General features: G+C 61.4%; 2 protein-coding genes across 6 annotated transcripts in view; one reads left to right on the forward strand and one right to left on the reverse strand.

Annotated features, from left to right (window-relative positions):
* Window positions 1-1,495: 1,495 nt before the first annotated feature.
* Window positions 1,496-9,190, forward strand: COMP (cartilage oligomeric matrix protein). Of its 2 annotated transcripts, XM_045778547.2 has the most exons (19): window positions 1,496-1,648; window positions 1,896-1,981; window positions 2,375-2,426; window positions 2,885-3,054; window positions 3,745-3,882; window positions 4,158-4,232; window positions 4,327-4,485; window positions 4,593-4,697; window positions 4,785-4,892; window positions 5,099-5,258; window positions 5,828-5,946; window positions 6,147-6,199; window positions 6,303-6,484; window positions 6,625-6,803; window positions 6,915-6,963; window positions 7,333-7,529; window positions 8,155-8,327; window positions 8,774-8,913; window positions 9,000-9,190. In XM_045778547.2, exons 1-19 carry the CDS (start codon window positions 1,570-1,572, stop codon window positions 9,044-9,046), a joined length of 2,271 nt encoding a protein of 756 aa, XP_045634503.1. In that variant the 5' UTR covers window positions 1,496-1,569; the 3' UTR covers window positions 9,047-9,190. The 2 variants fall into 2 exon arrangements, with proteins under 2 accessions (XP_045634503.1, XP_045634504.1); XM_045778548.2 differs by lacking the exon at window positions 4,158-4,232.
* Window positions 9,191-9,604: 414 nt separating this feature from the next.
* Window positions 9,605-23,373, reverse strand: part of CRTC1 (CREB regulated transcription coactivator 1) — a 74,717-nt gene continuing 60,948 nt past the window's right edge. For 2 of the 4 annotated variants that reach the window (XM_045778419.2, XM_045778418.2), the window contains 5 exons: window positions 22,624-22,935; window positions 20,401-20,505; window positions 17,248-17,334; window positions 16,477-16,657; window positions 9,605-15,118 (listed from right to left, as the gene is read on the reverse strand). In XM_045778419.2, the coding sequence (XP_045634375.1) occupies window positions 14,907-15,118; window positions 16,477-16,657; window positions 17,248-17,334; window positions 20,401-20,505; window positions 22,624-22,935 (897 nt within the window). In that variant the 3' untranslated portion in view covers window positions 9,605-14,906. The remainder of the gene's footprint in view (window positions 15,119-16,476; window positions 16,658-17,247; window positions 17,335-20,400; window positions 20,506-22,623; window positions 22,936-23,373) is intronic. The other 2 variants (XM_087867153.1, XM_045778420.2) reach the window with 2 other exon arrangements.

Genomic DNA, 23,373 nt, shown 5'->3' on the forward strand with positions numbered 1-23,373 from the left:
TCTTTTTGCCTGGCCATGTCTTCCTCACCTTCCTGGTCCTAGTTTAGTGTTCCCTCCTCCTCTGAAAAGCCTACCCAGATTCTCCCCCACCCCACCCTGCCCCAGGCTAGTTCAGGCACCTCATTGGAGCTCCCACTGCTGCCTGCGTATTCCCATCACAGCTCTGGCTCCTTAGGGTGATTATGCAGCTGCCTCCCCACCAACCTGGGCTCCCCTAGAGGGAGGAGCCCAGTCTGGCTTGTTCATCCTGTGTTAAGAGTCCAGCCTAGGACATGACACATAGTAGGTGCTCAATGTGTGTTTGTGGAATAAATAAATGTGTCTGAAACTTCCCCACCTCCAAGCCATAGGTGCTTCCCTCTACTGATCTGAGTCCTTCTTTCCTTGAGGCTTCCTTTCCACCTCCTCCAGGAAGCCCTTGGTGACTTCACTGCAACCTCCCAGGAGAACAGATCTGGCTATGACCCTACTCTGAATTCACCCTTGCCCCTTGCAGTGGCCTTAGGCTAGCCACTTCCCCTTTCTGGGCCTCCATTTCCTGATCTATACAATAGAGGCTTCCAGCACTTGGAGGGTGGGGTGGACAGGGTTAACTCCAGAAAGTTGAGGTGTTTTGTAGCTCAGGAGGGAGGCTGGCTGGGAGGGACGATTTTCCTGATTAGCAATAATTTTTATTTTTATTACAGGCTGTTCCCACAGCAGTTGGAGCGGAGCTCGGAAGGTATGGCGAAGTCTCCACAAACAGAAGCCTTGGCCACCCCCCACAGACCTCCTCCAGCTGGAGCCCTTGAATTTGTGCACCCCCCTGCTGAGGATGGACCCACACACAGCCCATTACACAGATTGGGAAACTGAGCCGGCTCCGGGCCAGGCTGCCCCCACCCACCACTCACCAGCCGGAGAACCACAGAGAGGGAAGACCATAAAGCTGATCCGGGAGCCACTTGGAACTCTCTAGACTTGGGCAGGGAAACTGAGAGTCCTGCTCTCGTTTGATCCCCCCATTTTCCTGTAATAATGATAATCATTAACAATGATACTTATTACCTCCATTGTACGGGGGGGGGGGAACTGAAGCACAGAGAGACGGCATTTGCCCCATTTTGAAGCAAGTGAGGAAGGAGCGGAGGACCAGTCAGCCTGACTTAAGAGTGAAGGGGGGGTGGAGGCCCTAACCTTTAGCCTCTCTTGACTCTGTTTCCCCAAGTGTGAGCTGAGGGAGCCACCATGGGGATCGCCTCATACTCCGCTATGTCCTAACCTTGGCATACAGCAGGCACTCCATAAATAAGTGAAAGAGGTCTGGAGGGTGGTCCCACCTGACAACCCGCCCCACCGACCTCTACACTGTTTCCCCCGTGACTCAGTTTCCCCGCTGTGTCCAGGTTCAGCAACACCGGGCGGGGCCTTGAACGTAGAGACCAGCGCCATCTGTTTACCTTGCGGCTGGACGCTGGGCAGGGCTGCGGGTGGGCCGTCCCGGAGCCGGCTGCGCCGCCGGGATAAATAGGCCCCGCGGGCCTCGTGGGCAGCAGAGAGCAAGCTGCAGTCCAGCTCCCCGTCGCCGTCATGGTTCCTGCCGCCGCCTGCGTTCTCCTGCTCACCCTGGCCGCCCTCGGCGCGTCGGGTCAGGGTCAGATATCACTAGGTAAGCCGCTCCTTCCCCCACGCGTGGCCTCGACCCCCAGCCACACCGGAGGACCCACGAGGCCTGGGGTCGCGCGGCTCCTAGGGGCTCGGGGACTGTTCACCGGGACGTGCAGGACGGAGAAAGCAGGCAGCAGGGCGGACGTTCAAGGAATGAGAGCGTCCCGGGTTCCAGCCGAGGCGCCCTGAGTACTTGTGGTGAGGGTCTTCAAACCCCGACGCCCCATCAGCGCCTCCTGTCGGCGCAGGTGCAGATCTGGGCCCGCAGATGCTTCGGGAACTTCAGGAGACCAACGCGGCGTTGCAGGATGTGCGGGAGCTGTTGCGGCAGCAGGTGCGGACCAGGGTGGGGAGACAGGGAGTGGGGAGGAGAGGAAAGAGGCCTGGAAGAGGATTGGGGTTAGAAGAATGGGAGAAGCAGGTCCCGGTGGAGAGGGAGAGGGTTCTGGGTACCAAGATCCGGGGAGGAAGTTGTAGAAGAGAGGGAGAGGGGAGTCCCAAGGGTAGAAGATTCCGCGGGAGAAGACAGGGGTCCATGAGGGGTTAAAGGAAGTCCTAGGGAAGGAGGGGAGGGGCTGGGAGGATAGGGAGTACGGGGTGGGGTGGGGATCCGAGGGGAATGAGTGGGCCTGCGGGAAGGGTGTCTGGGGGATGGGGAAGGGAGACCCAAGGGAGGAAGAGAGGGATGGGGCCCCGCTGACTACACCCCATCCCCCCTTGCCCGCAGGTCAAGGAGATCACGTTTCTGAAAAACACAGTGATGGAGTGTGATGCGTGCGGTGAGCGCAGCTGGGGGCGGCAGAGACGCGGCAGGCGGGAGATGGAAAAGAGACGGGGAGACAAAGACAGAGACAGCGAAGGAAAGGCAGGGAGGAAAAAGACAGGAAGAGACGGAGGCTGGCAGAGATGGAGAGTTTGCATGAGGGATGGAGAGAGACGAACAAGGAGGGGAGACAGAGACTATGGGAAGGGAGATGGTGGACACACGAAAAGAATCAGAGGCCATGCGAGAGATGCAGGGAGATGCAGAGACGCTGAGGGAGAAGCAGAAAACGGACGGGCGCGGAGACACAGAGACAGAAAACCTGGCGGGCCCGGAGCGTGGTCCGGGGCGGGGTCGCAGAAAGCCCGGGATCTCGCCACGCCCCCCGGGGAGCTGGGAGAGAGGAAGGGGCGTGGTCCCGATAGACTCTGCCCCCGGGCGTGGCCCTGACCCGCCCCCCTTCACTCCCCGCAGGGATGCAGCCAGTGCGCACCTCGGGTCTGAGCGTGCGGCCCCTATCCCAGTGCGCTCCCGGCTTCTGCTACCCAGGCGTGGTCTGCACTCAGACGGCGAGCGGCGCGCGCTGTGGACCCTGCCCCGCGGGCTTCACTGGCAATGGCTCGCACTGCACCGACGTCAACGAGGTGCGCTCGCCCCCCACCGCCCCCCCTAACGCCTGCCCCCACAACTTCCCACCTCCCCAACAATCTCCTCCCCCGCTGAGGGTACTCACCCGGAGGACCTCTTCACCTCTGCGGGGGCACGTCCAGACCACCTTGCCGGCGGGGGGCCCTCACCCCGACCACTTTCCTCACCACCAGTGACGCCGGTCCAGCCAACCCCCTCCCTAGCCAGTGACGCCCGCCCCGACCACTCTCCTACCGCCGAGACTGGTCCGCCCCAACGACCTCCCTCACCTCCGGGGCTCACAAGCCCCAACGGCCGTTCCACCCGTTCCACCACCGCGGGGCCCCCGCCCGGACGACGCTTCCATCGCCGGGCACGCACGCCCCGACGACCACTTCCCCCCTCTGCTGGGGACGCTCGCCCTCGCAATTCCGTCCCCCACCCTTGAACACCGAGCTCAGCGGCTCCCGGAACAGCCCCCTCCAGGCACTCCCCTCTCGCCGCCAGGTCGCTCCCCTGGCCCCATCAAGGCAAAGTCGCGTCTGACCCCTGGGACGATGACGTCTGCCCCACAAGGCACCCCGTCCCAAGTGCTGGAGGACGGCCCCTGAATTTTCTAAGTTCAAACCCCCAAAATCGTGAGGTGCCACTCTCGAGAGGGCCCACCTCCTGCATCCTCTGACCCTCCTTGGCCCTTCCTCCCCCAGTGCAACGCCCATCCCTGCTTCCCCCGCGTCCGCTGCATCAACACCAGCCCGGGCTTCCGCTGCGAGGCTTGCCCGCCGGGGTACAGCGGCCCCGCTCACGAGGGCGTGGGGCTGGCCTTCGCCAAGGCCAACAAGCAGGTGAGGGCCATGGAGGAGTGGGAGCCAGGAGGGAATGGGGGGCTCATTTTGTCCAATAGACTGGTCCTCCAGCCTTGCGGCCATTTTCCTGCCTCGCTTCAGGGAAGGGGTGGGGGACCGGAGCCTGCGGGATGGAGAGGGAAAGGGTCCTCATCAGGATGGTTGAAGTTGGGGTAGGAACGGAGGGGAGAGGTAGGATGCAGAGACGTGAACCGGGTGGGAGGTCTGAGGGTTTGTGAGTGTGGGCGGTGACCTCTGTGCTCCCTGCCATCCAGGTTTGCACGGACATTAACGAGTGTGAGACAGGGCAGCATAACTGCGTCCCCAACTCCGTGTGCGTCAATACCCGGGTAAGGCCCGGGAGGCGTGGGGAAGGATCGAGACACCGGGGGTGGGTGCGAAGTGGCAGGCAGCCCAAGCTCACTGCCCGCGGCCCGGGCCCAGGGCTCCTTCCAGTGCGGCCCTTGCCAGCCCGGCTTCGTAGGCGACCAGACATCTGGCTGCAAGCGGCGCCCACAGCGCTCCTGCCCCGACGGCACGCCCAGCCCGTGCCACGAGAAGGCCGACTGCATTCTGGAACGCGATGGCTCGCGATCGTGCGTGGTGAGTGCTGGCGAGCAGGGAAGGGCGTGGCGTGGGTATGAAGGGGTGAGGTGGGGTGGGATGGGTGGCGATCACGCCGGGGCACCTACTCACTACCCCACCCGCAGTGCGCCGTTGGCTGGGCAGGCAACGGGCTCCTCTGCGGCCGAGACACGGATTTGGACGGCTTCCCGGACGAGAAGCTTCGCTGCTCCGAACGCCAGTGCCGTAAGGTGGGCGGGGTCTGAAGGGCGCGAACTGGACGGTGATGGGCGGAGCTTCCCGACCACGCCCCTCATGCCCAATGTGTCTGCCCCTAGGACAACTGTGTGACGGTGCCCAATTCAGGGCAAGAGGACGTGGATCGCGACGGCATCGGAGACGCCTGCGATCCGGATGCCGATGGGGACGGGGTCCTCAACGAGCAGGTGGAGCCAACGTCGGATTCTAGGCAAAGCGGGGTGGGGGTGTGGCTTGGGTGAGGGAAGTGGCCTCAGAGGATGTGGACTCGGGGGTACAGGAGGAATGAGGGCGTCTCTGCGGAGGAGGCGGGGCCTCGGAGATGGGCCGGTCTGGGGAGTGACATCTGCCCTTCCAGCCCTCTTCCCGCCCATTAACCGGCCCTGTCTCCCAGGATAACTGTAAGCTGGTGCGGAACCCAGACCAGCGCAATGCGGACGGTGACAAGTGGGGTGATGCTTGCGACAACTGCCGGAACCAGAAGAACGACGACCAAAAGGACACAGATCAGGACGGCAAAGGCGATGCCTGCGACGACGACATCGACGGCGACCGTGAGCGCCGCAGCAGGGGGGAGGGGACAGGGAAGGGCTGGCACCGAGGGGCGGGGCTTGCCTGAGGGCGGAGCTAGGCTAGTTAAGAAAGCCGCAGTGGGTGAGCTCGCCCTGGACTCCAGGGACCATGGACTGTGTTCTGGTGGGCGGAAAAAATGCAAGCTAGGATACCACGCAGAGGGCAAAAGGCAGGAACATTTGGAGAAGGGGAAGGTGGGCCCTGTGTCAGATGCTGCAGGGAGTAACTAGGAGAACAGAGCCGTGAGCTTGGGGTTTAGGGCCAGGGAGGTGCCAATTTTACACCTGGGGCAGACACTCAGGGTGGTGCATTCAGAGTGCCCGCGGAGGGTCCCCCTGAGCTTCCCCTGTGAGAGTCAGTCCCCTCACCCGCCGCCCAATCATTAAGTCTCTGAGGCTTGGGCCCGTGCAGGAGCACTTGATTTAACTTTGTAGCTCCTGGGAGCCACTAGGACTCTGTCCCAGGCTAGCCCCAGGTTTGCAGTTGCCTTGCTGGTCAGCCTGGCCCCGCCCCCATCTTGGGATCCTGTGCTGTCCCCTGCTTCTCACAGGGATCCGAAATTCGTTGGACAACTGCCCAAGGGTGCCCAACTCAGATCAGAAGGACAGCGATGGTGATGGTGTAGGGGATGCCTGTGACAACTGTCCCCAGAAAAGCAACCCAGACCAGGTGAGCGTGGGCCACACCCCAGCTGGGTCAGATCCCTGAGATGAGCTCCAGACTAGTTAAGGAGACTGAAACCTAGTCTAAGCATGGGAGAGGGGGTGTTCCGTGGGGTCAGGATGACCTTGGCTCTGGAACTGGCGGTGGGTGGGAGGATTCTGAATTTCCCTGCCCTGATTTCCGACTCCTGCATCCTTCCTCCCCAGAGGGATGTAGACCACGACTTTGTGGGAGACGCTTGCGACAGCGACCAAGACAAGTAAGGAAGCCATCTGGGGTGGGAGTGGGGATGGAGGGTGGGCGGGCCCTACCCAGCACTCTGGGAAATCTCACTGTCTCTGTGTCCCACCCACCAATTCTAGGGATGGGGATGGGCACCAGGACTCACGGGACAACTGCCCTACAGTACCAAATAGTGCCCAGCAGGACTCAGACCACGATGGCCAGGGTGACGCCTGCGACGAGGATGACGACAACGACGGGGTCCCCGACAGTCGGGACAACTGTCGCCTGGTGCCCAACCCAAACCAGGAAGACTTAGACCGTAAGGCAGGGGGCGGGGCCTGTAGTGGGATTGCGGCTGGTGTGGAGACCTTGGCAAGTGTGGGCGGGACGGATAGCAGGTGTGCGCGTGACTGGCACTTGGGCGGGGCTGGCGCTGACCCCACCAACGTGGTCTCTCAGGTGATGGAGTGGGCGACGCGTGCCAGGGCGACTTCGACGCGGACAAGGTAGTGGACAAGATCGATGTGTGTCCGGAGAACGCCGAGGTCACCCTCACCGACTTCCGGGCCTTCCAGACTGTCGTACTGGACCCCGAGGGCGACGCGCAGATAGATCCCAACTGGGTGGTGCTCAACCAGGTTGGGACCCGGCCCTGGAGGAAGGTGGTGGGAGCGGGTCCTAAGCTGGGGGCGGGGGAACCAAGAGCCCACGCGGCCGGCCTGAGGCCCTTCCTCCTTTGACCCCTTCAGGGTATGGAGATCGTGCAGACGATGAACAGCGACCCTGGCCTGGCTGTGGGTGAGACAGGGAGAGCGGCAAGACGGTGCTGAGTGCGGAGTAGGGGGCGGGGCCAGAGGAGGGCTGGGGCGGGGCGGGGCGGGGCGGGGCCAGGGGCAGGTCTGAACTCAGGAAAGGCAGAGCCAGGTTGGGACTGGGCTCAGGGGCGGGACAGTTCTGGACTCTGAAGGAGCGTGGCCCTAGGCGGTTGGCAGGCTCAGGGGCGTGGTCATGGCTGGCCTCGGTGGGTGGGGATGGGGCGGGTCTGTGGGTGGAGATCTGGGCCTAGGAGGCAAGTTAGAACCCAGAAGGGTGGGGGCGGGGGGGCAGGGCTCCGGTGGGGGTAGGGCTAACGTCCTGGAGCCCCACTGCTCCCCTCCCTTACCCCAGGCTATACGGCTTTCAATGGCGTGGACTTCGAAGGCACGTTCCACGTGAACACGGTCACAGATGATGACTATGCGGGCTTCATCTTTGGCTACCAGGACAGCTCCAGCTTTTATGTGGTTATGTGGAAGCAGATGGAGCAGACATACTGGCAGGCCAATCCCTTCCGCGCAGTAGCCGAACCCGGCATTCAGCTCAAGGTGTCTGTGGCCCTCCCTGACCTCTAGGTCCCTGTGCTCTCTAGGAGGCCCCAAATGCTTCTGCAGACTCCCAAAGTCTTGACAGCCCCCTCTCCCCTCTCCCCATCACTCTATGGACCTTAGCGCCCTCCCAGCCCTTCCCTGGATTCCCACAGGCCCTCACATACTCCCTCAGGGCCCCCCATCTTCCTTTAGGCCCCAAAACCTTCTCATGGAGCCCCAAACTTTCCCTCAGATTCCAAATCCTCCTGCAGAACCTCTAGACCCCAGTATGTCACTGAAACCCTGCAGTAAATTCCCCAAATCCTCTCGCCCCGTTTATCCCATAGGCACCCAAGACTTTCTATAGGTCACTAAAGTCACCCCTCCAAATCCTGTCAGACCCCAAACCTGTCCAGGGATTCCCAAATCCTCTCGCGAGATCCCAGACCATCCCTGCCCCCCATATCCCACCTGCAAATCTCCATGTGACCCTCAAGAAAGCTCCCTTGCAGGTCTCCTGTCCCATCCAGGCACCCTCAGGTCCCCCACCACTGCCAAGACCTGTCCCAGCAGGCAGGGTTCTGGGGCGCTCCGGTAGCCTGTACGGTCTCTGACTCTGTTCCCTTGTCCCTGGGCTTGGCAGGCCGTGAAGTCCTCCACAGGCCCTGGGGAGCAGATGCGGAACGCGCTCTGGCACACAGGGGACACAGCATCGCAGGTGCGGCTGCTGTGGAAGGACCCCCGCAACGTGGGTTGGAAGGACAAGACATCCTACCGCTGGTTCCTGCAGCACCGGCCCCAAGTGGGCTACATCAGGTGGGGACCCCGCCCCTGGCCGATGGACCAGGAGTCCCTTGCTCTGTCCGGGCTCCTGGAGGTTCAGGGGGCCTCAGTCCCCTTATCTGTAAAATGGGAATGATATGGGCAGTCAGATAACTGTGTCTGGCTCTGGGACATGACACCCCTCCTGAGACCCAGGACACAGCAGCAGGTCCTCAGATTGGTGGGGTCCCACTCACTCCGTGTTTCTCAGTCCCCACCAGGCACTCTGCTTTAGCACCTGCTGTGTCCATCCTCTCACACAGGGAAACTGAGGCTCAGCTCCAAAGCCCTACCTGCCCTGAGTGTGGCCCAGGCGAGGGGGGGGACACATGGCCCCCACTCCCAGATAGGAGGGGACCCATCTTCCAGAGCAGACGCCAAGGACTCTGAGGGAAGGGCCTAGCCCAGGGCCCGGCCTCACCATCCCATCCTCCTCACAGAGTGCGGTTCTACGAGGGCCCTGAGCTGGTGGCTGACAGCAACGTGGTCCTGGACACAACCATGCGGGGTGGCCGCCTGGGGGTCTTTTGCTTCTCCCAAGAGAACATCATCTGGGCTAATCTGCGCTACCGATGCAATGGTGAGGGGAACGTCCTGCCAGGGAGGGTGGGGAGTTCATCCTGCCCAAGCTCACTCCCCTCTCGCTTGCTTGCCGTTTCTCCCCAGACACCATCCCAGAGGACTACGAGACTCAGAGGCTGCTGCAGGCCTAGGGATGGGGGTAGGGACCCACTGCTGGAAGATGGCCACCATCATGGCTGCCCTCACTGCGACAAGCAGGGAACTCAACACCTGGCTCCAAGGGGTGGCCGTCCAAGAGGGGCTCAGAGAGGACAGAATAAAGTGTGTGTGGTGGAGTGGCTGGCTGCTGTCTCTGCTGCGGGCAGATGGTGGGGTGGGGCCTCTGAGGCAACACCGGGACAGGGACCCCAAACCCAGGCCCGCCGATGCGGACTCCCTTCCTGACTGGTTAGGGCCCAACAACACGACTAGCAGTGTCCAACCCCAATGTGGGAGGCCCCAGGCCTGCTGCTGCCTCCTACCCATTTGAGGTCATGGGCCTTGATCCCCACCATCGAGTGCCTGCCCCAGGATCCTGGGGGGGCGGGTCCTTCCCCTTCCAGACATTAGGCCCAACTAGCTGCTAGCTGGCTAGGGGTGGGGATGAGGGGCTGGTGCCTGTGTGTGGCTCCCACCTGTCATACCCTACTAGGCCCATGTTCCAGCCCCAGTGTGGGGGGGAGGAGCAGGAAAAAAGGGGAGGAGGCAGAGACGAAAACATTGGATTTTTATTACGTTTCATTACAAAGGGTGCAAAGGTACAAAGACAAAAGCGTCCACGCCACAGAGGATGGGCAGGGGCTGGCCGAGTGCGCCCTGAGCCGCCCGCCCCCACCCACCGCGGGCACCCAACCCACGGCCCACGGGACATCCACAGCAGAGTGTACATGCTGGGGGAGGCAGAGCCAGCCTGGGGACAGAGGAACACAGGCGGAGCAGGGCTCGGACCGGCGGTTTGCATATATCAGTGGGCCCGCCCGGCCCCCTGGGGGGCAGTTTCCTACAGTGGGGCACAGCGGGGCCAGTGGACCTTGGCTGCCAAAGCCCTCCTCTCAGGGTCTGGTGGCAAAGGCCACGGCTGTGTCCACCTGTCCCGAGTGGGCAAGAGGTCAGAAGTGATGGGCTAGGCTGGGTTGGGCATGGACTGCCCCTAAGCTCCAGAACCCTGCGAGACAGGGCAACGCCACTCCCCTGCAGGAACCATGTGTCCCCGGCATCCTGCGACAGGTTGTGGAGGGCTGGCCAAGAGGGCAGAAGGCGGAGCGAACTGCCTGGAGCCAGCATCACTCTCACATCCAGCCCCTACCTCCCACCCTGCCAGGGAGGAGCTTGAGGCCCCAAGACCCATGGGTCTGAGCCAGTGACAGGAGGGAAACTGAGGCCTGGGTCACAAGGGTTTTTTTCCCATTACCCCCCACCCCAGCCTCCATACCTCTGAGAGTACTCCAGTGCCCAGGCCTGGGGGTGCAGGTCACCCCACCTCCCTCCTGGGGAGTGGTCACTTCGGAGAGAATGTGTCTGTGGCCAGCTGCCTGTGGCACACGGAGGGTGATGAGAGGTGCCTGACCCCACCCAACCAGGAACCCTAGAGGCCAAAGGTCAAGAGAAACCAAGGACAGAGAGAGAGTCAACCCCGGCTGGGCAGGGCCTGATGGGGGAATGTCCCAGGAACCCCCAGTCACACACTGTGAGACTCCCAGGAGGTGGGGCACCAACAGACCCAGCTGCCCACTCAACACCCAGGCAGGCCTCCAGCAGTGGGGGAAGCACACAGTCCCCTCCGAAGCTCTGCAAGCCAAGTGGGACGGGCTCAGGTGCCTAAAGCTCCCTTACTTGGAGCGCCACTTGGAGCAGGAGTGGTGGAGTGATGGGCCAAGACCAGGGGCACTGGGTACTACCCTTGACCTTGCAGCCCCCACACCCTACCCCTACACTGAGAGCCTCTGTGGCCTCTTAACTACGGCTCCATCAGAAGCCAGGGAGGGTGATGGGTGCTGCTGCTGCTCTGTCAGGACCGGGTGGGAGGTGGAGGGCCCCCCAACACCACCAGGCCTCACCACACCCAGCCTGTACCTACCTAGGAGTGGGGATGCCTTCTTTGGAAATGCAAAAAGCCCAGAATCCAGTTGGGGGGTGGAAGTCTGGAAGGATGTTTGGTTATGAACCAGCTCAGGGTTGGCTGAGATGTGGAGGCCTGGGGAGGGGGGCACATTCCCATGGGCTCATCATCAGGGTGTTGGATCGGCAGGGAAGGCGGCCCAGCTCCCACAGCCCTGGCACCTGCTCCCGTCCTGCCTGACCAGGCCGCAGCTAGCACCTGGCACACAGCCCGCAAACCGGACCTCCACCCTTGGACATCTGGATGGACATGGAGCCTTCTCACCCTCCATGTGGGGGTCTCCTGATGTTGGACATCTTTCCTTGCCTGCCCCACTATGACACATGGGCCTCACAACAGGGCCCACCCAGCTAAGCATCCTCCGGGGAACTCAGCACCCAGAGAAATCAGGCCAAACACACAGACATCAGAACCCTTCTTCCCAGCCCCCCAAACCCACAAATAGACAAGACCAGAAAGAGGCTGCAAAGGCAGGGCCCCTGCCCTCAAGGCACACCCCTGGTGCAGGTGGGTGGCTCAGAAGCCAGAAGGGAGGTCTGCGTGGAGGTGTGGCTGGGGAAAGGGCCACAAACACATAGGGCTGCCCTTCCCTTTGGCCTGGCTGGTCCCAGGGAGTCCTGTGGACCGCAGTGGCGGGGGGGACTGGACTCAACCCAGTTTGGGCCCCTTCTGCTCTGTCTTGTCCCCCACAGGGGAGCATAGACAGTTTTTGGATGCTGTCAGCTGTGGGCCCCTAAATTTTGCTGAAGGGTCAACCTGCCTCCTGAGCTTTTCCACTGAGGGGCTCAGGGTCCGCTGCCCCAAGGGGCTGGCAGTCCCCTCAACACTTCCTGCCCAGAAGAGTGTCCGGAGGAAGCAGGGTGTGTGAGGAGAACAAGGAGGGGGCTGCAGGGAGTCCTAAAGAGCGCTGCCTATCTTCCCCCTGGTAAGGACTCAGTGGGGATGGAGGTTGGCATGGGTACCTGTGACAGGGACTACGATCCTGACAAGACCCCTTCTCCTCCCCGTCAGTCCCAGACACTGTGGGGGGTGACTCTGATGAGCAGTGGCATAAGCCCTCGTCTCTGGAGGACACAGAGAAGGGCTGATCCTGGGCTCTACTTTGGCCCACAAGCCTCCCTGGGGGTAAACAACTCACTGTCCTGGGGGCTTGGGGGACTGAAGCAGGTGGGAACACACCGTTCGGCTTGTTCCCAGGGCAGAAGCTCGCACAGCTGAGGGGACTGAAATCGGGAGCACTCGGGGGAAGTGGCAGGGGGACAGACTGGCTTGGCCTCTGACTTCACGTGGGCTGAGCATCCAGGCCTGTCCCGAGCGAGCGAGCGAGCAAGCAAGGACACGGGCGGCGGGTCTATGTACAATATTCGGGGGTCCCGGCCCACCCCTCATGGCGCAGCTCGCCTGAAATCACAGTATTTTCACATCACAAGTCAAAGGGCTGGTTTCCTTAGGCTGTCCTGTTTCAGGAAATCTTGGCAATTCAAGAATACTTAGTAGAGAAGCAATATTTAAGAAATAAGCAAAACCCCCTGTTGCAGACCTCAGGAAGCCTGCCCAGGCCCAGGCAGGGGTGTGAACCCTTTGAGGACACAGGGACGCCTGGCCACTGGCTCCTGGCTGGGACCCCCTCCCTGGGAAAACTGCACCTATGCCCCTCCTGGGCCAAAGTGGCCACGCAAATACAATGTCACCTGTGCCCCCAGCCAAGGGGATGCTGGACACAGGCCGCAGGGGTGGACGTCTTCCCTCTCCTGCCCATCTGCACTGAGAACCGGGCGCCGAGCAGATGGGAAGTATGGGCTGACGGGGCTCCCTCATGGGGATCCCCAATGCCTTGTTTGAAAATTGCATCCAGGAAGGTTACTTATAATTTTATTAAGGCCATTTTTTAAAAAGTTCTACACACAAGTCTAATGGTAATCAAACTCTTCTATGTACATGTAGTTTGTCTTAAAAAAAAAAAAAAAAAGTCTCACTCTTTGCTCCCAGCCCCTGCCTCAGTGAGAGGCTGGGCCCTCGACCTGGACGGACTGACCCCGGGTCCCCCCGCCCGGACAAGGGCAGCAGGGGCCAACTGACTGAGAAGGGGGCCTTCTCACGCCTGTGGCCGCCCAGTCGCTTGGCCAGGTGCAAACGGCCCGGCCCAGGGAACGAGAGGGAGGGATGTCGCTCGGATGAAATCCGGCTCCCACACTGACAGAGCTGAGGGCTCTCGAGACCTAGAGGCAGTTGCTGGGACACCACAGAGAAACGCAGCGAGCGGAAGGTGCCGGCCCAGCCTGCAGGCCGCAGAGCCAGCGAGAGCTCAAGATGCAGCTCAGGAGGGACCGAAACAGAAGCTCCTATCTCAGAGCAGCTGACAGAAAGCAGAGACACCCCTGTCACCGCCTCCCAGGGCCTGGCGGGCACAGGGACAGCCCCCAGCACGGTGGCCAAGCCCCGATGGTCACCTCAGCCTCCGGAGGCACTTCGAGAAGCACCTGGAAAGCTGCTGCTACAGCGCACACTGCTCTTTGCCTCCGAGTCCAGTCCCACCAGGAGGAGCCGTGAGAGGGGTGGCTGGAGGGAACGAATGTCAGCCGGTTCTCAGGGCAGAGGGTCTGCGGCGGCTGCCAGCCTCAGGGTCTGGGACTAGTCCTCCCTGAGGACCGGCAGGCACCTTGAGGATGACCAAGCAGAGGTGGGTCTTCGAGAGACCCTTAATAAAAGCCGTGGCTCCTTCCTGGAAGTCTGTCACGTGGCTGGAGGGGAGGCACCCCTGGCCACCTCGACCTTCTGCCAGAGACCCTACCAGGCCCAACCCGCCCTCACTTAGCCCTTCCATTCTGAGATAACGCGGGCCTTAGCGCGAACGGCCGGACACTTCGCTCAGACCCGGCAGGCAGTAGACCGCTTCCAGTTAGCTTAAAAAATATATAACATGGGATTTTTGGAATAAAAACATGCTCTCGGGCAAGTACTGGATTGAAAGAGTCAGCTACTCGTCTACAACCGAAGTGTAAATACAAACCAAAAGAAACAAACAAACAAAAACACAACAAAAAATGCCCTGGCCGCCCCCTCCCCACCCCATTCTTTAAATAACAGCAACAGTGACCACGGTACAGAGAAGAAAAGATGAAAACAAGTCGAGAGATGAAAACAAGCCCCAGAAATAACCCCCGTCTCCACATGCATCCCCCTGGCAGGCCCCTTCATCCTGGCCAGGGGCTTCACTTTCAGGGCAAAGGCGGCCACAGAAGGACCTGGCTGGGGGAGGGCAAAGCGGGAGCGTGGGTCCCAGGAAGATTTAGCTGCTTTGCATGCTCTGTTCACACCTTTTATATTCTACCTCCATGGGACGGAGTCTAGCATTCTCTGAATGTGCTCAGAAATATAAAAGACAGCAGTCAAAATAGTGTTTATTTCACTTTGTGTCTGCCCCTCTCTGGCACCTTCTCCCTTTGGCAGGGTGGGGCTGGCTCGCTACCTAACCTCGGGCTGGGGTTGGCGGGTTGGGGGGGGTACCAGGAACGAAGGAAGGCAGTGAGAGCTGGACAACAGTCGGAAAATGCACCTCAGCCCACCACCGCCGTGGACCACAGCGCCCCCTCCAGGCCGGCGGCCCTGCCCAACACGCTTTCCGCATCTTACAGGGGGACGGCTCATGGCCCAGGGTGGGGGGCAAGAGAGCACGCGCAGGGAGGGTCCGCGGGGGTGACACGCGGCCTCCCGAGGGAGGTGGACAGCGGGGGGGGGGGCGGATGGGCAGGGGGCGCTTGGCGGCATTGCAAGCTCAGAATCACAAGCTCGGCCGTTTGCGAAGGACGGAGCGCGGCCGTCCCTGGGCTCAGGGAGATGCCGTCGGGACCACTGACCGGCGGGGTGATGGAGCCGGGGGCTGGGTGTGCAGCTCACAGACGGTCCATCCGGAAGGTGTCCTCGGTGGCCGGGTCGGCCAGGACCATGTCGGGGTCATTGAGCATGTGCAGTCCGTCCAGGGTCAAGGGGTCAATCTTGAGTTCGTCCAGGGGGAACTGGTTGTCGGAGTCGAAGCTGACATCACCGACCCCAGCCAGTGTGCTGGTCAGTTCTTTAGACAGGCTGGGAGGGGACTCTCCCGTCACTGGAAGGGAAGGGACACAGGACGAACAAGAGTCTCAGCGTGGTCCTGGCTCTCTCTTCCCATGCCCTGCACCTCCATGGCTCCTGTCAATGCTCAGGGAAGAAGGGCTTGGGCCACACCAGAGGTGCTTATCTGGGGGTTCACTCTCTAGGGAACACTGGTGATGTCTAGGGGCATTTTTAGCTGTCATGACTGGGGAAGAGGGAATGCTACTGGCTTCAGGTGGGTGGGGACCAGGGACGCTGCTCAGCACCTCGAAATGCACAGGATAGCCACCCCCCGCCCCGAAAGATCCAGCCCCACATATTAGCAGTGCCAAGGCTGGGAAGCCCTGGGATGAGACCTATGTCACAGACATTCAGCATGAGCTGGCAGGGGCAGGGGCCTTCCCTGCTCTGCCAGGACGTCTCCTCTGTGTGCATCACTGAGAAGCAGGCTGAGGTGTGTGAGTTCCCGCCCCCAGAGACCGGGGTTCGAACCTGTGCTCTCTTTCTACTTGCAGTGAGACCTTACTTAGTTTCCCAATCTGAGACATGAGTATGAAGGTCCTTGTCTTTCTGGGCTATTGGAGCAGTCACAGGGGCCTACGCCTTCTCACGCATCTGAAGCTACTGCCCCCAGAGCATCTACTGCAGACCACTGCTCACACCTCCGAGGTTGGGAGGAAGCACCTCGGCTCAGGGTGGTGGTGGGGGCAGCTCTGGGCATGGACTCCTCCATCTTGGAGATGTCCGTGGGACCAGCAGGGGGTGTCACTCTAGATCCTGAGACAGTCCTGGCTTATGAGGAAATTGCTTCTTTCACTAAAACCCAGAAGCTACAGGATGCAGCCAAGGCAGCAAACGGTCTGGGTTCCATGCTACGTGGAGCAGGGACTTACTCACATGTGCAGTGCATGTCCCTAGACACCTGGGCACTGTGCTCAGGCCGTTCGGGGATGCTCATCACAGCGTGCATGAGCTGTTGCGTGTATACTGGCTGCATGTGACAAGCCCTGCCAGGCACAGCCCACCCCCTAGTCCCCTGTGACCCCAGTACACTCAGCTCATGGGGTTCAGGGACCTGGGTAGCAGACGCAGGCCTGGGTGAGTGACTGGCTCTGTCCTGTTCTAGGTCTGAGCATTAGAACACGGGAATCCTAGTCCAGGGGGCCAGTGTGCCCCGGGCCTGTTCCGCACAGCCCAGCCATGAGTCAAGGTTGGTGGGGTATGGCCTCCTTTGGCCCGGTCTTCTCATGGCTCACCCTGCAGGGCAGGGGCGCCATCTCTCCCAGGGATGAGGCCCCTGCAGCTGCCAGGCCCCATGGAGGCACTCTGCCCAAGACCCCCACCCAGGATACCATGGCTAGCTGGTCTCACCTGTGAGGATGATGTTGGGGATGCTGCTGTGGCTGGGGTAGCCAAGCTGCTGTGTGTCCGGCAGGCTGCCGTGGCTGCCCGTGAGGCCCATCATGGCCGCCTGCGAGTAGTTGAGCGTCGAGCCTGGGCTGTACAGGCTGCTGGAGCTGATGGCATTCTCCATCATGTTGAACTGCTCAAGCTGTGGGGGAAGCACACGGGGATGAGGCCGGCCCTGCTGAACCCCTGGCTATTGCTGGCTGGCTTGTCCAGCAGCAGCCGGGACCAGCTCCTCTGCAAGATGCCCAGCGCCCGTGCTCAGATACTGAGGGTCCCCCCTCCGCCCTCTTGGAACCTGCACGGGTCTGTCCACACATGGCTCCTTCAGGGCTTGTTGGATGGATGGATGGATGGATGGATGGAAGGATGGTCGGGTGAGTGACCTGCTCCAGGCAGCGGCCAACCCTTCTCATGCCCACATGCCCTTGACCTTGACCTCCACGCAAAGCCAGCTCCGCCTCCCGGCAAACCCACATGCACAGCCCACGCCGAGGCGCCGGTGCTACAGCCACTGCCTTGTCCCTGCCAGTGTTCACCACCCACCCCTCCGCCCCCTCTGCTGCTGGCCTCATTCTATGGGCCCAGCACGGGTGCCCGGGGAGGCAAAGCCAAGCCACCACCTCCAAGGCCTGGAGACAGGAGGGAGCCTTAGGAGCGGAGCTCACGCCCGAGGGGCGGGCGGGGTCCGGGTGAGCGTCTGCTGTGGGCGCTGTGACCCGGGCACCCGCTCACCTGGTGGGACAGAGCATTGGCCTGCCTGGCCGCCATCTGCTGCTCATAGTACGAGTCCCCAAACACGCCGCCCAAGGTGGAGGAGTGCTGCAGACAGAAGAGAGGCCTGCTGTCATCACGGTCCCCAAGACCAGGTTGGGGGCTGCCGGGGCGGGGAACCTTCCACAGGCTGCTTGTGCCCACGGGGAGGCCCCGGGAACCTCTTGGGAGGATGCTCAGGAGAGAAAGAGGCTGAGCACCTATCGCAGGCCTCGTGGGAGAGAGCCCACACCTTCTAGGATGGAGGGGTGCCCCCCCAATCTCAGGATGTTTCTTTCCACCACCTGCTCCTGGGGGACCTCTGTACCCCAATACCCCCAAAGCACCATCCCCCATCTCCTCTACTTGAGCCCAGGTATGGGTGACCCTGTTTCCATCAGACAGAAGACGGGGGGCCGCAGGGATCAGGAAACCCCCCTGACAGGTTTCAGAGAAGAACACGTGACTGGGGCCAAGGCGGGGGGTGCTCTGAATTTCAGGATGGGAAGTACACTCGGTGACCCTTGTCAGGCCCCCAGGAAGACATGGGACATGGTGGCAGGCCATATACACGTGGACAGGATGGGCACCATGGAGCCGGATGCCAGCCAAGCGAGTACATGACAGGCACACGGAGAGCCCCCTGCCCAGCTATCTGCCCCTGGCTGCCTGCCTGGGGGACCCCAGGGCCCACAGGTGGGCAGGGAGCCCACCTCCTGCTCTTCCAAGGCCACCCAGGGGCCAGGTCTGCTTCTAGGAGAAGAGCAGGGGACTGGGGACCCTCACAGGCAGTAGAGATGCCAGAACAGGGGCTTGGAGCCCCTGCCTACTCCCATGATGCCAATGAGAGATGGCAGGATGGAGCCCGGTGGGATGTGCAAGGGAGGAGGGACAGCCAGTGTGGGGCCAGACCTCACGTGGAGTACCAGGCCTCAGGAAACACATCCGTGGCCCAGACCCAAGTCACTTTCCTCCTTAGCGAGTGACCCGAGAGCAGAAAGAAAAACAGCCAATGTGGCAAAAATGCCACCTTTGCCCTAAATATAGCCAGCTTCAGGTTTGGAAAAGGGGGCTGCAAGGTTGTGGCTGGGTTTCCCCACAAAGGAGGAAGCAGGTCTGTTCCGAGGTATGTGTGTCTATCTCCACGGCCGTGGCCTCAAAGGGGGCTGTCACAAGTGGGGGACCCAGGCTAAGGTTTCTTTGTCAGGCTGCCATGAGAGTTTGCCAGAAAGGTCCACTCAGAATGGAAGGGAGGAACATAGTACTGAAGGCCTGCTGCCTCAGGCCCAGGGTACAGTCAGGCAAATACAACATGCACTCAAGGCTGGGTAGGCTGGGGACAGGAGGGGAGGCCTTGGCCCACAGGGCCACTGAACGCAACCTAGTGACCCTGCGAAGCCAGGCCTGGCCTCCACCCAGCAGCACGGTCTGCCCCCAAGTGAGCCTCTTGGCCATCTTTAGCCCATGTCTGGTTGAGTCCAGACAACCTGACAGCCCCGACCTCACAGCCGCTTGAGCTGCCTGCCTCCCTTGCCAGCACCCACTGAATGATGACAGACCAACACACAGACGTGGGCTTGACGAGACGGCAACACACTTTCTGCCTAGGATGGATAAACCCACTTTGGTCTAGGCAAATCTCTCCTGAGAAATCTGCTCCACCCTTGAATTCCTGTCCCGCCTCCTGTGTAAAAAGGGACATTACTCAAGGACCAGCCCCAGGAACAGGCCCATCTGCCACTTCCCCTGCCTGGACCTGCTTCTCCCATCCCTCAGCATCCTGTGACACCACATGACCCAACTAGCCAGTTTTCGGGGGCCAGAAGGGCTGGGAGCCAGTGTGGACATATCTAGAGCTTGCAGACACCAGGCTGACCTCTGGCCTGCCCTGAGCTCACTGATGCCCTCCCCACCTGCCTGTGGAGTAGGAAGCTGCACACGGATGGTCCCAGCAGGACCCCAGGCCACTGTGGGCTAGTGGAGGAAGGGTCCTAGGAGAGCCCCTCCTATAGCAGATGGAACCATGAGAGCAGCCTTTCTGAACAGGACACCCACCATCTCAACACAGGGCCCAATTTGGGTGCATTTCTCAGAACGGGGGAAGTGGGCACAGCAAGGTATGTCCGCTGGGACAAGGGAGGCTGACATTGTTCCTGCATGGTCCTGCCTGTGGGACAGCTCCTCTCCCTTCCTTAGCAGGGAAGGAAAATTCTATCACCCCCTTGGGCCAAGAATGAGGCTTCAGGGCCTTGGGCACTGCCCTGTGGCAGCGGCTCCTGGGAGTCTCTCAGTTTGGTGACATTTTGGGGATGGAGTGCTGGGGTCCTGAGGAGGCTCTGCAGCATGGAAATTTTGAGCCCGGATGTCAGTTTTGTGGGCACCTCTTCTCCTCTGGTGGAATGTTCCAGATAGAGTTTGGCCATGGGCTGAGAGAGGTGCTAAGGAGAATTCTGAGGAACCTGGAGGGAGAGTATGTGTGCATGTACGTGTATCAGAGATTGGGGTCCAATGGTGTTGGGGGCAAACTCAAGAGTGACGGATGTGGTCAAGGCCTTCTGTTGCCTGAGGCAAGCCTCATTCTCCTCATCTGTTGAGATGGGGACAGAGGCCCCTGAGGCTGCAGTGCTACTCAGAGAAGCTTCCTGTGAGGACCTGCCTTCCTGTGAGGCAGAGGGGAGACGAATCTGAGAGTGAGAGCCCCAACCACAGGCCAGCTGTCACCTCAGCTATGCCCCAAAGCGGGAGAACCCGTCCACTTTCGGGAGTCCCACGTGGGCAGGTGCAGGTGGGGACGTGGGCACAGGCTGTTTGACACACGCTCTGAGCCGCACACAGGTGTCCCTGACTGCCGGGCAAGAAGCCAGGGTGTGGCCAACACTCAGGTGCTCACTGATTGGAGTGAGGAGACCACCACCTCCAGATGGGGCTCCACAGAGACCACAGAGACACAGTGGGGACGTGGCAGCTCCTGGGCTGGGCCTGGCAGGGCAGTGCCTTCTTCTCCCTGCCCTGTCGGCGCGGACGAGATGCGATGGAATGAGGCGTGAGGCACAGACGGTGGGGGGTCGATACGTGGGGGACGCAAAGCAAGGCTGCGGTGCGGGGCGCTGGGAGAGGGGAGGCGGCGTCCCTTACTTGCGGGGAGCTCCCGGGGGAGAAGCCTTGATTGGAGACAGGTGAGGTGGGAGACTGGTTAGCCGGGGAGCCGGCGCTAGCGCGGTACTGCTGCAGAGCCGGCGCCTGTGACGACAGACAGGTCAGGACGCGCGAGGGGCCCCAGGCCTGGCGTCCTGGGCCTGGCCATTCCCCACAGAGCACCCCCCAAAGGCATCCCCCACCTATCAGGTGAGCAGAGTACCAGGAGCACCGCAAGAGGTGTGGGTCCCTGAGCCCTGTCGGAGCCTGGGGCCTTTTGGGGCTCCCAGAGGGCGGGGGGTTGGTCAGAGAACCCAGCTTCACGGAATCATACTGTAGGGCTACGGGAGGGGGCGGCGGGGTCCACCTTGACTCAGCGGGCTTCAGAGCACCCGCATGAATGCACACCCACACCCATATACGTGTGCACACAGCCACACATGTGCGCGCGCACACACACACAGGTGGGCACGAAAGGCCCGGGCGGGGCAGGGCGGGGCTGCCTTCTGCTGCCGACTGCGGGCAGCGCACTCGGCTCTCTGCGCCCCAGCTCTGCATTGGCACGTCCTGCCCACCTCGAGGGGTGGTGGGACCGACAGCAAAGGCCATCAGGGGCTCACTGCAAGACACCCAGGACTGGGCAGTCACTACCAGCAGCATCACTTGGGACAAGCCTGATGGGTATGCTGTCCAGAGACCTCCGAGGGGCAGCAAGGACACAGAGGGACAGAGGGCCTTAGCTTCTCACCAGGGCCAGGATGGGCTGGGTCAGAACCTGGATGTAGACCCTGCTCTGTTCCCAGTCTAGCCAGGACCCGCTGTTTGCCTCTGGACAGGCTGCCTGACTTCTCTGGACCTGTTGTTCACTGAGGCCCAGACGACCAGCCCAGGGCCCCATAAATGCTCGGTCTCCCCCATTTCCTCAGTGGCCTGTTCTGAGTAGTTTGGGACAGGGATAGAGCCCGGGTGAGCCATGGGGGCTCAATTAGCAAGGTATCTGTGTTGGAGGTGCCAGCACAATCACTTGGCAATGACTGGCTGGGGAGCCCTCTCATAGTTGAAAAGAAGAAATTGTCCAGAGGGACATTCTCCTTGCTTGGCTGAGTCGGCACAAACCCAAGGAAGAGGACACCAGAGCCCCTGCCCCAAAGGAGCCAGATGTCCCTGGTGGGGGTGCCCAGCAGCAGATGCACTGGCCTGAGAGCCTGGGGAGGTAATGTCTGTGCCCCTGGCCCGGGCGCCTGTGCCTCCCTTGTGTGAGCCCAGCTCAAAAGTGAGGCACCGCTGCTGCAGGCCATCAGGGAATGAGGTACCCCAGGAAGGCTCTACCATCAGAGCTGCTCCCACACCAGCTGTGTGTCTGACAAAGAAAAGGCTTGCGTGCTTTCCTGTCTGGGGGACCCCTGGGGTCTGCCCTATGAGGGATCAGAGCAGCTTGGAAACAGGTCTCTAATTACCCACCCTGCCCGCTCAGGGGGACCTTGTCTTTGCAGAGTGTGTGATATTCTGATGACATTTATCTTGGGGTTGCAAGCCAAGGACTGAGTGGAGAGGGCGTGCTATACCCCAAACGTGGTTCCTGTTCCTTGAATATGGCCAAAGGTAGCTACGGCCACCCCCTGCCACCAGGGCAAAAATGTGAACAATCAAGAAGCTTTGGGAGGTGCAGAGGTCAAAACTAGCACCCATTACCCTGAGCCCAGGCCTAGGCAAAGGGTCCTGTGGTCTAAACTGCACCTCTGGGCCCAGGGCACTGTGCTGCATGAACCACAGGGGAGCTTTATCCCTTCTCCTCCAAGCTCCCCTCTGTCCCTCTGGCTCCCAGAACCTGTCCCCCAGGCCCTGAGAGCTCTGCGTCCTCCCTGCCCCCAAGGGAGCCATTTCAGGTGGGAAGGGTTGAAGCACTGGGCATCAAGGGCCATGGGGGAGCCTTGGCAGCCAGACACGGGGTGGCCCATCTTGAGTGAACTTTGGGGCAAATGATCACTGCTCGTGTCTCAGCTTTGCCATCTACACATGGGATGACGACCCCAGCCCAGCAGTGTTTGCTTCAGCCCTAGCCCTGGCCAAGGTGGCCTTGAAGTGGAACCTCGAGAAGGCTTCGGCCAGACACCTGAGTGTTTTGGGGCCTTGGGAGCCCGATGGGGGTCTCCCACAGCCCCCCAGAATCCTCCTGCATGAGCCCCCCAAGCCAGGCCCCACAAAACCCCATCCCGGGCTTACCGAGGTAATGTCGATCCCCATTGGCGGCTGGCCCGGGTTCTCTGGGGGGGACTGGGGGAGAGAGGACGGTACCGTGACCGCGAGCGGGGGCAGCTGGGGCCCCCGCGTCAAGCTGGCACTTGGCATCAGGGGGCCGCCTGGAGGGAGGCCGACAGGCACCTGTGGGGGTGGCGGGGGTGGCTGCTGCTGGGACGCGGGTGGCGGCGGTGGAGGGGGCTGGGGCTGCGGCGGCGGTGGCTGCTGGGAGCCCGCCTGAGTGAAGAAGGCGTAGGGCAGCTGCTGCTCCAGAGACAGGGCATCCATGGCCACAGCCTGGGGGAAGAGGAGGGCGTCAGGTGGGAGGCCACTAGGCGGTAGGGGCCAGGCTGGGAGTACCTGGTCCCTGGGGATACCCCATGGCCTGATATGCTCAGCAAAGATGTCATGGATAAACAAAGGGACATCTAGACCCTAGACTGGGGAAACACAGGCCTAGAGAGGGCAGGCCTCGCCCAGGGCCACAGTAGGTTAGGCTGTAGCTGGACAGGGCCTGGACTTCTAACGCAGCTGGAAGTGCCCTGCCCCCAATGAGCCTTTCCTTCGTCTCTGCCCCACACGGAAAGGTGGGCACCACCTACTGCACCGACTCAGGCTCAGGCAGTCCCTGGCCTCTCTGAGCTAGAGTTTGCCCACTGCGGGCAGGCACAGGGCACCATAGTCCAGCAACCCAGCAGGCAGCCTGCGCCTAGCCCGCGCTGCAGGGGTTGGAGA

Source organism: Ursus americanus, chromosome 14, assembly GCF_024610735.1.
Source record: "Ursus americanus isolate L20-20 chromosome 14, mUrsAme1.1.p, whole genome shotgun sequence".
Classification (NCBI taxonomy): domain Eukaryota; kingdom Metazoa; phylum Chordata; class Mammalia; order Carnivora; family Ursidae; genus Ursus; species Ursus americanus.